General features: G+C 38.4%; 1 protein-coding gene across 2 annotated transcripts in view; it reads right to left on the reverse strand.

The window, feature by feature from the left end:
• unc5db (unc-5 netrin receptor Db) overlaps window positions 1-15,182 on the reverse strand; it is a 265,211-nt gene that overhangs the window by 184,355 nt on the left and 65,674 nt on the right. For both annotated transcript variants that reach the window (XM_032515156.1, XM_032515155.1), the window contains exons 2-3: window positions 10,370-10,513; window positions 5,079-5,182 (exon numbers count right to left, since the gene is read on the reverse strand). In XM_032515156.1, the coding sequence (XP_032371047.1) occupies window positions 5,079-5,182; window positions 10,370-10,513 (248 nt within the window). The remainder of the gene's footprint in view (window positions 1-5,078; window positions 5,183-10,369; window positions 10,514-15,182) is intronic.

Below are 15,182 nucleotides of genomic sequence, written 5' to 3' on the forward strand. Positions count from 1 at the left end.
AAGGCCAGTACAGCCTGATCAGGTTGGGGAGAGTTCTAGCCCGACCAAGCTCCTCTCTTTACCTTGTCTCTCTTAATTATGCTGTTATAGTTTACACTGCCAGGGGACTTCCTTTGACACACTAGCTTCTCTCTCTTCTCTTTCCATTTGTGTGCATCCATGTCCCAGAAATGCTTATTACTAACCTAGCTCTGGGGAGTTATATCCTGGAGTCCTTATGTTCTTTTTTGCCCAGCATGTTTCCTTGGATTAGTGTGGCACCAAAATCATGGGTAGAGCTGTTGCCGTGGTCCTACTATGCATTCTGCTATGCCCTGTTATGCCCTGCAGTGCCATACTATGCCATGAACTACTACAACTACTTTTTCTAGTCACTGTTCCATTATTTTTTATTGTGACAGTTATTGCCACTATTCATTACACCCCCAACCGGCACCTTCAGACACCGCCTACCAAGAGCCTGGGTCTGTCCGAGGTTTCTTCCTAAAAGGAAGTTTTTCCTTGCCACTGTCGCACTGTTGCTTGCTCTGGAGGAGACTACTAGAACTGTTGGGTCCTTGTAAATTCTGGAGTGTGGTCTTGACCTACTCTATCTGTAAAGTGTCTTGAGATAACTCTTGTTATGAATTGATACTATAATAAAATTGAATTGAAACAGCTTACCATAGTGGATTGTGGGAAAAGTTATCTTCATTTAATATGTTATGTTGCGTTTTCTTTTAAGGGAAGCAAATGTTACACCAAAACAAGTTCCTTTCGAGATTATTTTGCAAAGGCATCATTGCTGCATCCGGAATTTAGCACCACCCAGGACACTTGTGATTGGTTTAAAGAAGAGTCAACAACCCAGCGCATTTTTTCTCCTATCCTAGAATCTAGTAGAATTTAGTATCTGTGGTGTAGCAAGACCTTAGTTCACAGTGCTGTGGAGATAGGTCTGGCAATGTGAGACTATGTCGGAAAATGACCTGAATGAATCTCACTGTCTCAGCTATATAGAATGAGCTTGGAAGATGGATATTCTACCACAGTGGAGATTGCTAACCCGAAAACAAAACAATGAGGAGGCACAGAGCAGTTGAGGGAACTGCAGCTGGTTATAATTCTCTGTGGGTTTGACACCTTTCTCATTACACATACTCATTTGTTCCAATGTTGTCATAAACAATATTTATTAAGGAACCTTTTAAGTTCTTTTGGTGGTTTATGAAGATAAAAGTCTTGGTTTTACTCCTTTGGCTAAAAGTGATTTGTTCTTAGCTGGAAACATACTGGTTATTCTTTACTGGGTTATATATGCTAACATCATCACTATTGCTCAACTGTGGTTTCCATTTTTGAATGACCGCACCCAAGCTTGAAATGTGTTTTCTTTTTTATTCTTTTCTTATTTGAATGTGTTTTTGAGTGTGACTCTCTTATTACAACCTTTCCGACCAACCGTCTCTTGAGTCTGTTAAAATGCAGTCTCAATTCTACGTTCTCTCACATTTGCTCCCATTGTTGTGGCGCATGTGCTGCAAAAGTAATTTTGACCTTGGTTTTACTGCATACTGCGAAGAGATAGTCAGACGTGTGGGGAATGACAGCCCTTTAGCAGGCCCTCCAAAAGGCCTAGCCGCTCAGAGCAGCAGGTAAGAGCAGCTTTTCCTTCTTTTTCTCCATGATCTAAAAGAACACATACTACATACAACTCTCATAGTACAAACCTGTCAGTTATGCTGAGATGTCTTCCAGTGAGAATTTGACAGTGACATGGAATGTTATTGTATTGTTCTACAAAGTGTGTAAAATTTGAGTTTTGCAAAATTCAAATACAATAGTTTTAAATAGAGTTGGAAGGGGATGCTCTCAAAGACAGTTGGAATGGGTTTGTTAGGGAGCAGGATTTGTGATTTTTTGATGTGTGACTTTACTATTATTAATTACTTTACTTGTTAAGAATGTCCTTAACTACTAGGCCTACTATTATTACGTTTTCTGATTTCCTGAGGCCTACAATGCTTACATTTAAGGCTGCAAAAATATTAAAGTAAAAAAGAGTTAAGCTAAAAAAAAAAAAATGTCTTTGCTCTTCCTATGGGATAGTTAAATTGCACAAATTAAATGCCCCATCCTGCTTGTCAGTGAAACATTTTCCATGAGACCATAAAAGTTTCTGATAGCTGCAGTTTCTTAATTCTAAAGACTCAAATCTAGTGACAACTTTTTTGTCCAAATAATCATGCAGTGGAAAGTTTTTCTCCACTACTACTACTACTTTTATGAACTTAGATCTTCTCTTTTGTGAATTTTGGCAGCTGGACAGCAAGCAGACAACTAATGCCAAGCTTAAATAAATTACTTTTTAAGCAATTCCACTGTCGCACACAAATTTTCAAACTCTGAATAAAACCATGAGAGTCTTGCTAGAATTGGGACGCGCTCCCGTCATTGTAATCGTTTGGTATAAGTTGTTCATAAAATTCAGTTCTAGCTGTCTTAATCTAGTCTTTTTCCCACATTGACGTTCCAACAAAATCAAACGTGTTTATTATTGTAAATTTTGAGTCTTGGTAGTAAAATGTAGTCTGTGATTAAAACTCAGTGACGTTATGGCAGATTGTCTTTAGATGTAAGATGGTGTCAGAATTTAGTTTTTTCAAAGTCTACTTTCAGAGTCTTCTAGAGTATGGCAGGCATGAGAGAGTAAATCAAACTAAAAAACTGAACTGAATTAGCTATAGCTCCATTCCCTTCGATTTATATAAATCCATGCTGTATGTTGGCATTAAGGACAGCATTTTCAATAGCTATTCTGAGATTCTATTTTTGAAACTCTTCTACAAGTATAAGTGTATAAGTGTATTAAAGCTGCATTGACTAGTCAAGTATTGAGTTCTTGATCCACAAACAAGTATTTTGATAGTTGAATAATAAATGTAGTAGTTTTCTAAAGTTGACCTCTTCTGAAAATTGTATTTTGCTTATTGCTCCATGACTTGGCAGAATGATGTATGTGCAAAGTTTGATATGGAGTATTTTCATATGTATTTGTGTTTAAGTGACTTATGATCAACATCAATGATCAACAATTTGAAATTGATCCAATATTAAGTGAGATTGCTACAGTTGGCAGCAGTTTTTCAGCAATTACACACCTTCAATTTACATCCACTAAAAGTGCTTTTTTGCCACTGACATGTTAAGTTTACTATTCCAAGTGTCTGACGACATTAAGGAAAGAACCCTTACAGAAATGGACCTTTTTGTTAAAGAATAAGATCCTTTTTGTTTAACCAGCTCCAAAATCGCTATTGCCAAACCCCACCAGACTGCAGAGGTTTTCAATAAATAAAATTAAAAAAAATTCAAGACTGTCTAAAAATAATAGGCAGGTGCCCATGTAAATATGTATGACAAGGCTAAGATAATGGAATGTTGAATAACAAATAAAAATAATAAAAATAATAGTTTTTCATTTACATGATAGAACCTTTCGATCTGTGTCCAAAAATGACCACAAAGGGACATAGTTTAGAGCCATGTCCTTCTCATTGGACAGCAAAGAAACCAGCAAGACATGTCCTACACATCACATCACTGTGCCAACGGATAACCAATGACAATGGGTTTAAATACACCAGGTGAAAAGGAACCGCCTCCAGGTGCAGGGAATATAATTATGTAATTTACAATGATTCTGGGCTGTTAAATGTGTCTCTTAAGCGGGAACATCGTGCAGTCAATGTGGCAGGTAGATTGACAGTGTTACCTGCCAATTAAAAAATTCACACGCATTTGTCGGGTGGTCGGGTGTTGATTTGATTGCCATAAAAAGATACATGCAACAAAACCTTTTGTTTACGAACAGCGCATGTTAAAATCCGCTGCTAATATGGCACTCCTGTATGAACAACCAGTATCTACTGAAGGGATTAGCAAAGCAGATGTCAGTGCATCATTTTGGTGCCACTTAAATGCTTGCTCTGCTCTCTAATGCTCCAAAACAGACGTTAGAGGCAACAGAAGCATCGCTACACGATGCGTGACACTAGTTAACACTAACGTCATGGCAGCAGGTAAAGTGCTAGTAACTGGCTTAAACAGGATCCAAATACTGACAGCTAAACGATGTAGTGTGACTGTATTTCACCATAGAGGATTCCAACACCAGGACTTACAACAGTCTGCAGCTAAAGCTATGAGCTTAAAAACACTTGCATCAATGCTGTTTTCGGAAGAACAAAACAGACGTGACTAAAGATTGCATTTACTTGGAACTGATAAACCTTGTGGTGGATTAAAGTTATTAAGAAATATATTTTATAATATAAAATACCCTTTTCTCATCTGTTTTTGTGGTTTAACATCAATTTATTGGTGATAGAAATTTTAATATTTTTAATAAATAATTTAAATCCCACCCCCTTTTTTGTGCTGATCCGAAAATTGATCCAATCCGTGACTTAAAACCATGATCCGATCTGTACCGTGAGTTTGTGATCCCTTGCACCCCTAGATGCATTGCACATTCACAGTTTTTCCATGTTGCAACCAACAGACGATGATGATTCTCTTTAATGACTTTTATGTCTTCACCAACAAAGTAGGAACTGTTGATAGATCAAATTACAGTAGGAGAAAGAATAACATTCTCGCTATACCCACTCCATTAGCTGTAACTAGACTATTCATTTTGTTGCCTGACCCACTTTAACTACGTTTCTCATCGTGGAAACTGAACTCATAACACCCCTCAAAGCTAATGATTCTATAAACTGAATTTGAAAAGTAAGTGTTTATATTTTACACTTTACAGTTTAAAGAAGATTTAATTGAAACATATCCAATGAATCTTCTTCATCTCACTTTGGACACCTTTAATTCTAAATGTGTTTATGCAGTTGGTATGTAACAACACTACATCAATCACTTAAAGGTCAGAGAAAGTGGAAAAAACAGAGCTGAAGGTATAATCGGCATAGAGTTGCTCTCCCAGAATAACTATGGCCAGTTTGATGCAGATCTTTTCTGCTCAATGGGAGTATAAGCTTTTGCTCTTTCAGGAAAGGATGAGCGAGTACCAGAAGCCATACCTCCGCCACAGGCACTCCCTCAGGAGGGCGACAGTGCAGAACGATCATCATGTTGATTGGCACCTCCTTCCCCTGGGGGTCCTGCTCAAAGTTTTTCCTCAGGTCTGTGTGGGGAGATAAGACGCAGCTGTCAGGTGTCACTTGTTACGGGCAGCTTGTCCTCAATTCTCTTCAGCAGCTAACACGGCAGGCTGCCCTCTGCTCTGCACGCTACAACCTTCAAAACCCTTTAGTCAGTATAGGATACAGAGGATCCCATGGCCCTCTGCTACATGATCTGTTTACAAGGTGGTTTTGGAGGATACAATGGATAGAAGAAGTGCACAAAAACAGCTTTGATCACCCTAGGCATAAATGTGCGCACAATACAAACAGATCCTATTCTAACCATTTCCTAACCAGTCTTTTTATTATTTGGTTATTTCAACAAAGATAATTAATGGGTCATGAGAGATTCCCTGCATATAAGGGATCTAAGTACAGGATGGAAACTCTATAATAGAACCCCAATTCAGATGGGAGGTAGGAAAAAACAATGCTCTTGCAGAGAAAGATTTTGACATCACCTTAGGGCTTAACCATTAAGGAAAATGTTAAGCTCTTTATCTGCTGTATTATTTAACAAATAGAAACAATAAATCATTGTATAGTATGACCAACAATACATTAGATATATATTAAACATAACAACTGGTGCCTGCCGGGATCGTTCGCTGGCTGCCCAGCCTGTCATGACTCTGCTGTCAGCTGGCTGGAGATTGCTCAATTGACTGGGGGACAAAAGGTGTTTATTTCATTGAAAGCTTGTTTAAATAACACAACACAAATATCCATTACAAGATTAACGTAAACCTGTGGTTATGTGGCTTATCAGTGTTAAAAAGCTTCACAAGCGATTGTGGGCTTAATGAACTTGCTGGTCGGCTTTCACTTACTCACACACACTCATACACTGGGCATGGAGCAGCAGTCAGAAGCGAGAGAGAGCAGCGTCTGACATGGCAGTAATATGTCTCTCTTAATCATACTTGTATTTTAACGAGGGGAGACTGTTATATAAAATATTGTTTGACAATTTAAAAACAAAACACTTTTAGTCAGTTTAGATCTAATGTTAGATTTATGTTGTCTTTCAGGTCTGATCATGCTAATCTGAATGTAAACACACTGGTCTGTCTTAGGTGTACATTAGTGTTATGTGCAGTGTTGGGCAAGTTACTTTTAAAAAGAATAAGCTACAGTTATTATTTACTTCTTCCAAAAAGTAACTAAATTAGTTACTTTTATACCCAGATTTAAATTATAAAAGTAACTACTTACTTCAGAAAGTCAATGTGTTACTTTCAAGTAAATTTTTAAATGCTCAAATGTGACCCCACCTCCACACCACTTTAATGGAACTTGAAATGCATGTGCATGTTCAATTAATTATGGTAAATCTGAATATTATAATGAAATGGACACCTAATACAAACATACAAAGTGTATACATATTTGTAGTGCAAATAACGTAAATGGCCTGGTGTTTATACTTGTGCGCTGGTGTGTGTGTGTGTGTGTGTGTGTGTGTGTGTGTGTGTGTGTGTGTGTGTGTGGGTGTGGGTGTGGGTGTGGGTGTGATAGAGAGAGGGAGAAGTGAGAGAGTGACAACGATTAGCTTCGGAGCGAGTAGCGACTCTAGAGTCATAGTGAGAGAAACAAAGTGTCCCCCCCATGTTTTCTGACCACAGTGGGAAATCTTTAGCAAAAAAAAGTTGACGGTAACGCCGTTGTTAAGATTGGAAGTGTAACCAATTAGATTACTCGTTAATGAAAAAAATAACTTCTTTAGTAACACCGTTATTCTCATCACTGGTTATGTGGTAATATATAGCTACTTTTATATAGATGTGCACTTATCCATACCCAGAGACAACAAATGGGAATTAGCATTGTGATATCTGGTGCAATACATTTGTTGAACACTGTCCCTGTCAATAATGAATACAAATCATACGCTTTGGTGTCTACCCTTAAGTCTAAATAACATATGCCAATATTTATTATTTACAAGTATGTTAAACAGAGACGTATCTCTCTGACGTCTCTGATTTCAGACGCTGATCTCCCTCTCCAGACTGCTGGTCTGAATCTAGAAGCAGGAAAACATCTAGAATCTAGAATTAATTGCTTTTCCTTGTTTCCTGGATGTTCACACTGAATTTTATACATTACATTTTGAATTTTGTCTATTGATTCCGAGGATGTTGAAAATGTATAAATTCAATTTTATACATTGCATCTGAATTTGGTATATTGAATTTTCATTCTGAACTTGTGAATTAAAGTAAGTTGTAGAAAAAACAATTTCAATGCATAAGTATTCAGTGTTGAAAATGTAATGGCTTTTCAATTTCAAAATCCCATGAAACAGATTTACTTTCATACTTAGTCTACAGATTCTCTGTTAAATACTAAACAGCAGTGGTCTCTCCCCTTTTGGCTTATTGAGCAGCAGCACTGAACAGGCAGTCAGTAGGGGTGGAGGGTGGGGGGAAATGAAACGACAGAACAGAGGCGGGTCTGCTCCTTGAGCAGAAATGGACAAAGAAAATGTACTTTAAATGGCAAGTTTCAAAGCACTTCCAGATTGTTCTCTCCACAAGACTAAGGTTATTTGCATGTAACGTTACCGTTGATGTAACTGAGTTACCAGCAGAATAGTTGAGTTTCAAATACCACTTGAGCATTAAAAACCTTTAAAAAAATTCCCATTTAAAGTACTGTACATTTAGAATAGATACAACTGCATTTCTTGGACTAGATTGTTTAACCACTGATAAATCTGATTCACTTTCTGTGCTCTCAGAGTTTTGGCTCCTGACCAAAATAAAAATAAAAAACGGTCTTGTTGTCATTACGCTCCAGTCTATTATGGGTTAAATAAGAGACATGGACAGACATTGTTACATTGAGTGTCCTGTCATTCTGCATAATCATAATACTTATAGGACCTCCAGGGAAAAGTTTTTTTGGTAACACTTTACTTAACAGTGGCAACATAATCATGACATGATCACTGTCATAACTTTGACATGACATTGTCATGAACGTGTCATAAACTTTATAAACCAGTCATAATGTCATAATGAATTTTTTCATTAAGTGTCATTCGGTTTTTGCCATGGCAAATTGACATTGTTTGGGTTGTCTTGATTATGACAACTTGACATTAATCAAAGTGACATTACCAGAAGTTGTTTTTGTTTTTTTTATTTTTTAGTGCAATCTTTCTACCATTACCGGTCCAGAGAGGGATTTAGAATCTATATTACAACACTGTAGCTTAAGTTATGGGGAAAATAACACAATTTGAAAGATGTTTACTTGCAATTTACGCAATAATATTTAGGATAATGTTAATGTTACCACGATTCTATAAAACTTGAATTAGAAATTTATTTTTTGTATAAAGGTTGCCTATTAATATAAATGTGTTTTTGATATCTGAAAGGGATTTATATATGTTTGATACCTAAGAGAAGAAATTTAAGATCAGTTGTACAACTGAATAGATGCATATTTAGACATTTCAATATGGGTTAATTGAAATATTACGGAATAGTAATTGAGCAAAATGATTTGGCCTTATCTACAGGTGTAGGAGATGGAGATTAAAGAAGCGCTATGCAGGGGAGGTCTGATCCACGGAGGGATATTAAATCACATTGACTCTTCAGATCTAAGAGACTTCCAAGGTTTAGAGATTCCCAGTTCAGTTGGCTGGGTGGCGAGCTACAGGATTGAGACTCAGAACTTACACAAATTGCCCTGGATTCCTTCTTCATGGTGAAAGGACAAACAGAAACCAAACTCATATGGGCCCCAATATCTCTAAACTTTTGTCATCAAAGAACAATTGAGCTCATAGAACTGAAAAGGGTTTCTTTCATGTATGCACTTTTTTATTTTGTTATTTTTCATACCTGTGTTTATCTGTACATATGCCTTATTTCTGTGTATATTAATACACTTCTCAAACATTATCCTGGTTTTCTAGTCCCTTTATTGACGTTCAATTTTTTGGCTCTTAACGATTTTCTTCTGGTTCTGGTCCAAATTCACACTTGTATCAACTACATAACACTACCGTTAACAAAGATTTTGACATCACATGATAATGTGTTAGGAAGGTAATTTGGTGTGCGATGGCACTTCTTAAGACATGTCCCATTACTACAGTACCACTTTACTTGAGGTCAAATAATGTATTTGTTACACTGTCACGATTGTGTCATGACATCCAGTCTTATCCATGATATCTTAATAACAAATCAAAATGGCACCACTTTACTTCAGGTCAAAATATGTATTTGATATACTGTCATAGTATTATCATGACAGCCAGTTTTGTAAAATATTCTGTCACACATATTTATCTGACCAAGTGCTAGATTGGTCTCTAATCTTGCACATCTAATTATAATAATCATTATGTCAACATGTCATGAATAAAAAAAGAGGTGGATTTTCTGTTCATGTCAAGTTGTCCTGACAAAGACATCCTCTGGTAATTTCATCCTGGTTAATGTCAAGTTGTCATTACAAAAACATCCCAAACTAATTTAATGTCATGACCAAGACAACTTCTGGTAATGTCACTTTGATTAATGTAAAGTTGTCATAATCAAGACAAATTTAATGTCAAGTTGTCATAATCAAGACAACCCAAACAATGTCAACTTGTCATGACCAAAACCGAATGACACTTAATGACAGAAGTCAAATGTTTATGACTTGTTTATAAAGTTTATGACACTTCATGACAGTGTCATGGCATAAGAATGTCGATACTGTCAAGTAAAGTGTTACTGGTTGTTTTTTTTTTTTACAGGGATTGACTGTCACTCCTGCTGTACTTGAAAGTTTTTATTTTTTTTGTTTATTCTCTTGAAGGTATGGTCTGCTTTGGTGGTCACAAGAAACAACTGTGTACAAGGTATTTATGTCATATATCACTGTCACCTAACATTTTTGGATATTGATTTTATTTTATAGAGAGTACAGGACGTAGAGTAGAATGTACTTACTGTAGCATACTGTAAAAACAAAACAAAAACATGGCGGTTTCACCTGGTCTTTAAAACAAATAAGTTAAGTGTGAACACAACTACTGTATCTAGTCAACATCATCATATCATATCTGTTTCTATGTAATTACATTGCATATGCACCATAGCTAATTCAGTATCTCCTACACATGCCTATGGCATGTGCTACAAGAAGCTTTTTGATAAAGTTTCTAAACTCACAGGCGATGCGGACAGTAGCCTTGCGACTCTTGGAGGTGCCCAGGTGGCTCCAGGCCACACAGAGACACCAGTAGTCCTCAGGACCGTGGAAATCCTCCACCTGCTGACGGGACACATTGATCATCACCTCACGCACCTTCAGCCCTGGGACAACAAAGTAAAATGTAAATGTCTGTTCTTATACAGCGCTTTTGTAGTCCCAACGACTAATCAAAGCGTTTTTACATTACAGGAATTACATACAGTACAGGAACCTTTCACCATTCACACGCATTCGTACACTGTGGCTGAAACTGCCGTACAAGGTGCCACCGGCTCATCAGATAAACACTCACACACATTTACACTCCGATGCGTCGGGAGCAGCTCAGGTTTCAGTGTCTTGCCCAAGGACACTTTGACATGGGAACCACCAGCCTTCCGATTGGCAAGCGACCACTCTACCACTGAGCCACAGCCGCCCCTGGCAAATTAGACGGGATAGTTAGAAACTATAGACAAAGTTTTTTTGGATTTGGTCAGTTTGATTAGTTAATAAATAACCCTGTGGTTCCCCACAGCGTATTAGGTATTAGTATTAGTAAATGCTATATTCTGTGTCTCTCCAAAGCAAGCATATTGTCTTTGAGGGAGGAATAATAAAGAAAACAAAGGTGCATCTCAGTTCACTTATTTGATAGCTCATCGCTCCTCAGTCCTCGACTGATTAGGAAGTTGTTCTGGCCCTTCTCTTATTCCTGCCCTGAGGAGCAATGAGTGAGGACATGCAAGAAGCCATGTAGCTGAAAGCTGTTGCTAAAACCGCCCATACAGCTGACAAATTAATGTAACTTTTCAGAGAAAAGGACGTCTCATCCTTCTAAAACACATTTCCTCGTTTCCTCTCTCCTCACATGATTTCCTCCGTCTCTCCCATGCTTCCTTGGTGATGCGGACAAAGATGCAAGGGAGGGAAGCAAGTGCAAGGGCTGGGGATGCAATTTAAGGTAAGAGAGATGCACCTTAAGAGTCTACAGCCACGCTAGTGGTTTGTTTAGGCACAGCTGTTCTTTGAGCTGAATGCTATACACGTTAGGGAAGAATGCTAACATTTATTATGCTTTTTATTTAATTTACATATGAACTATAGATGGCGCTGGATAAAAAAAGTCAGAGGATCACCAAAATTATTACATTTCATCCTGAAGAGGACGTGAATATCTGTACAAAATATCATCTCAATCTGTCCAGTAGTTGCCATCCCAAGAGCCATGCCACTAACATGGCAAACATTTAGCTTAGGACCTTAGGTTTAGATGGGGTTTCCAATTTGGTTAAGGTTCAGTTGGGTCAGGTCCTAGTGTGCTTTTCACATCTGCAGTTTGGTTCATTTGGTACAAACCAAGGGCAATGGCCCGAATCAGATGAGTTAATTAAACAAACTGAAATGCAGCAACACAAGTCAGATAACATGTCATGGTTTGATTTGTTTGCAAAAGAAATTGAAAATAACTAAACTAGAAAGGAAATGAAATGGACTGTATTGCTTGTGCGATGGTGATTAGGCTGTCAGGAGAAGAAATGGGCCGAAAAACACAGAAAAGCAGACAGATTGTGGACATTGGTTATTAGAACGCAGAACACACGTCCAAGCAAGTTCTCCCCTGGTCCCACCTCATTGGCCTAATGGAAGAGTTGATAAAAGACTCTACAGACAATATACCATATTATGTAACAGAAAAGGCATGCCAACACAGCACAATGCGCAAAGCTTTTGTTCTATTGACTGCATTAAAGAAGAAAAAAAATAACTATTTGAAAATTCTCTTAGGCAACACACTGCCCCTATTTGGAAATATCACCCTGTCATATAGCTTCAGATGGGTATACAGCAACCCTTTTTCATCTAAATCATGGGTTTAAGGCCTTTTTTTCTCACCCCTCCTCAGAGCCTTTTGCAGCCTGCAGACCTTACACCTACAGTTGGATTAAAGGCAAAGGATGTGCAATATTCTGGGGACTGCAAAATACCAATACCCAAAACCTTCTACCCCTGACTTTTCTGGCACTTGCTCTTGTGCATCCTCTCTCTCTGATAAACACTTTAATCTGACATGCTCCTACTAAAGTCAAACAGCTTCAAACTGAGGCTGCACAGCTTGCGGAGCCCTGAGCAAGCTTTGAAATGAATACCAATTAAATGCCAGTGAATGGCAGCAGGGCTAAGCAGTGAATCCATGCTGGCATTCATGGTAAAATTAAGAAATAGAGAGCATTTCGTAGCGGGTGGTCTTCACTGTGCTAGGTATAAATGAGAAAAGAAAAGTGGGCTCCTTCCTTTTTGTCACACCAAACACGCTTGTGAAAAGCTGATACAAATTAGGTGGTTCATCTCAAAATAGCACAATAGTGTGTTTGGTGACCGGGGTAGTTTAAACTGAGATTGACAGGCCTAGAGAAAAGAAGCCACGCTTGAGAAGAGGAATTAACAAAGCAGCAGCTCTATGGTTGGTACTTCCCAGTCACAGTCCCTGTAGAGAGTGAGACTCAAGCATAATATATATATTCTCGAGCAGCAGCAGAGAACTAGCAAGTGAAAGTGTATGTTTGGAAGGAAAGACAGCGGAGAAAATAACAACTAATGACTTTCCATGATGCCCTTAAAAGTCTGAGCATGCGTTTTAGAGGAGAGCTAAGACAGACTGGTGGAGAGAGAGAGCGAGAGAGAGAGAGAGAAAAGGCGACGGTAAACTTTTTTGACAGGGCGACACATTTTCAGGTGATTTGCTGGGGAGACGGAGACGAGTGATGCAACTGTGTCATCTGTCAGCCCTTTTTGTTTAATAAAGGCAAAATACTGTTGACAGGGCTCATTAGAGTGAACCACTTGATCTGTTCTCCCCAATTCCTTCCTTACGCTTAGCTGTTTCCTGAGTCACTTGATATATCCATCCAAAACGGCTGAATAACACAGAGAAAGGCTGGCAAGATGGCTGAAATAAGAATTAAGTTTTGGCTGTTCTGATTCCAGGGAAGAGGAGAGTGCCATAGTCTCTCTTATTAACCTGGATGTGGATGACAAGAACTTCATTAAAATGTTGCAGTAATATCAATTCTGCTTAAGAGATTTCAACTTCATGAGTTCAGAAGAAAACTGAATGTCCAATGTGATCCTTTACTCTCACCACATATTTCCTCCGGTTCTGTTCTGTTCCATTCAACAAAGGTAAAATGGAAATGTGTTGCAGTACCATAGATTAACATTAGTAATAATAGTAACAAGACCTATGCTTTTGCTTGTTTTTCACTCATTTTACAGTCTTATAGCAGAGCCACTATATATCATTGGCTGGGTAGCCCTATTCAGAAATATCCTTATCTGCTATGTTAGTGGAACATAGACACATTTTAAGAAATTTTCATGAGGAAAAAAATGTTTTAACAAGTAAAACATGCTTTTCCTTTATGTCCAAATGTTTTTAACACACAACATGTGGAAAGAGGAGATTATGGGAACTTATGTGTCCTGTTTGTTTAGTGCCGTTTTGTCACTGTGTGACTGCAGATAAAAAATAATTAGCTTCAAGCTTTCTCTGGTAAGCCTACAATACATCAAATGGTACCCTTGCGTAAACCTTTGGTCACTAATGGCTGTAATTTGATTGGCTCAATATCAGGGCTGCCAACTCTCACGCATTGGCCGTGAGACACACGCATTTGACTGGTTTCACACGCGCACACGCCACACTCCCGATTTCTCACGCTGAAGTGTCAACCCGGTCGGTCAAATTTCTGAAAGATGAGTTTATCTATAGATTACTGTTGTGCCACTGCCACTTGTGATTGACTAGTTGTGTTTTCAGAGACTGTGAGGGGTTCAAGAGCGCTCCCTGTCTGTGGAAGTTTCGAATTGTCGCAAACTGAGAACATTTTTTTACGATCCATCCCAGGTGCATTTCCCCGGCTCCAGGTATGAGCTCTGAGTATCACAGACCCGTCCGTCGCTTCGTGACCACTCTCTCTGTAAAAATAGAGGTGAGCAGCGCGGCTGGTGGACTCGCTCTGCTGTGGGCAGTGAGGCGTTGCATCCGTGCAGACCTCCGATGAAGAGAGCGTACAGCCTCCTCTAAATTTTGTCAGAGACCAGAGACCCAAATGGGCCTCTGTGTCTGTGCGACGGTCTGAATGAGATCCACCATATCAGCGGAGCAATAACATGCACAGCAGACTAGATTACAACTCTCCAAATGTCGGACAACAGAGATGGAGGAGTTATATTTTGAATGTGCACAAAGTTGTAAACATGAGCAAAAATCTGATGAAACACATCTGAGCTATACTATACTATACAGTATATACTATACTATATATACTATATATACTGCAACGTTGGGCCACTATTGTGCTTCTCTAACCTCGGTGCATCTCTAAATGTAACTGTAAATAATTAATTTTATGTTTTATAAAATGAACAAATAGTCTTTATTTTCCCAAAAAGTAAATACAGTAAGTGGGGCACAGAGCATAAGGGCCAAACATTACTGAGCCTTGGCACAAAGGTTAAAGGATTAGAATCTATGTAACTCAATGGTTCTTATTCTTTAGAATTTCAGTGGTCTTAGTTAATCCCTCAACATTAATTTAACTTTGGGTCCCTGTTCCCTACACCAGAAACCCCTGGACCTGTTCCCCCACAGACCCAAATCTTCTCAGCTGTTGCTGACATATGCTACGTCTCTTATGTGGTTCATTATGTTTGGCACATTGTCTGGGTCAGGTCTTATATCATAAGAAGTTAATATTGTAAATAATGTAAATGCTAAATGCCGTCTGT

Source organism: Etheostoma spectabile, chromosome 5 (genome assembly GCF_008692095.1).
Source record: "Etheostoma spectabile isolate EspeVRDwgs_2016 chromosome 5, UIUC_Espe_1.0, whole genome shotgun sequence".
NCBI lineage: Eukaryota > Metazoa > Chordata > Actinopteri > Perciformes > Percidae > Etheostoma > Etheostoma spectabile.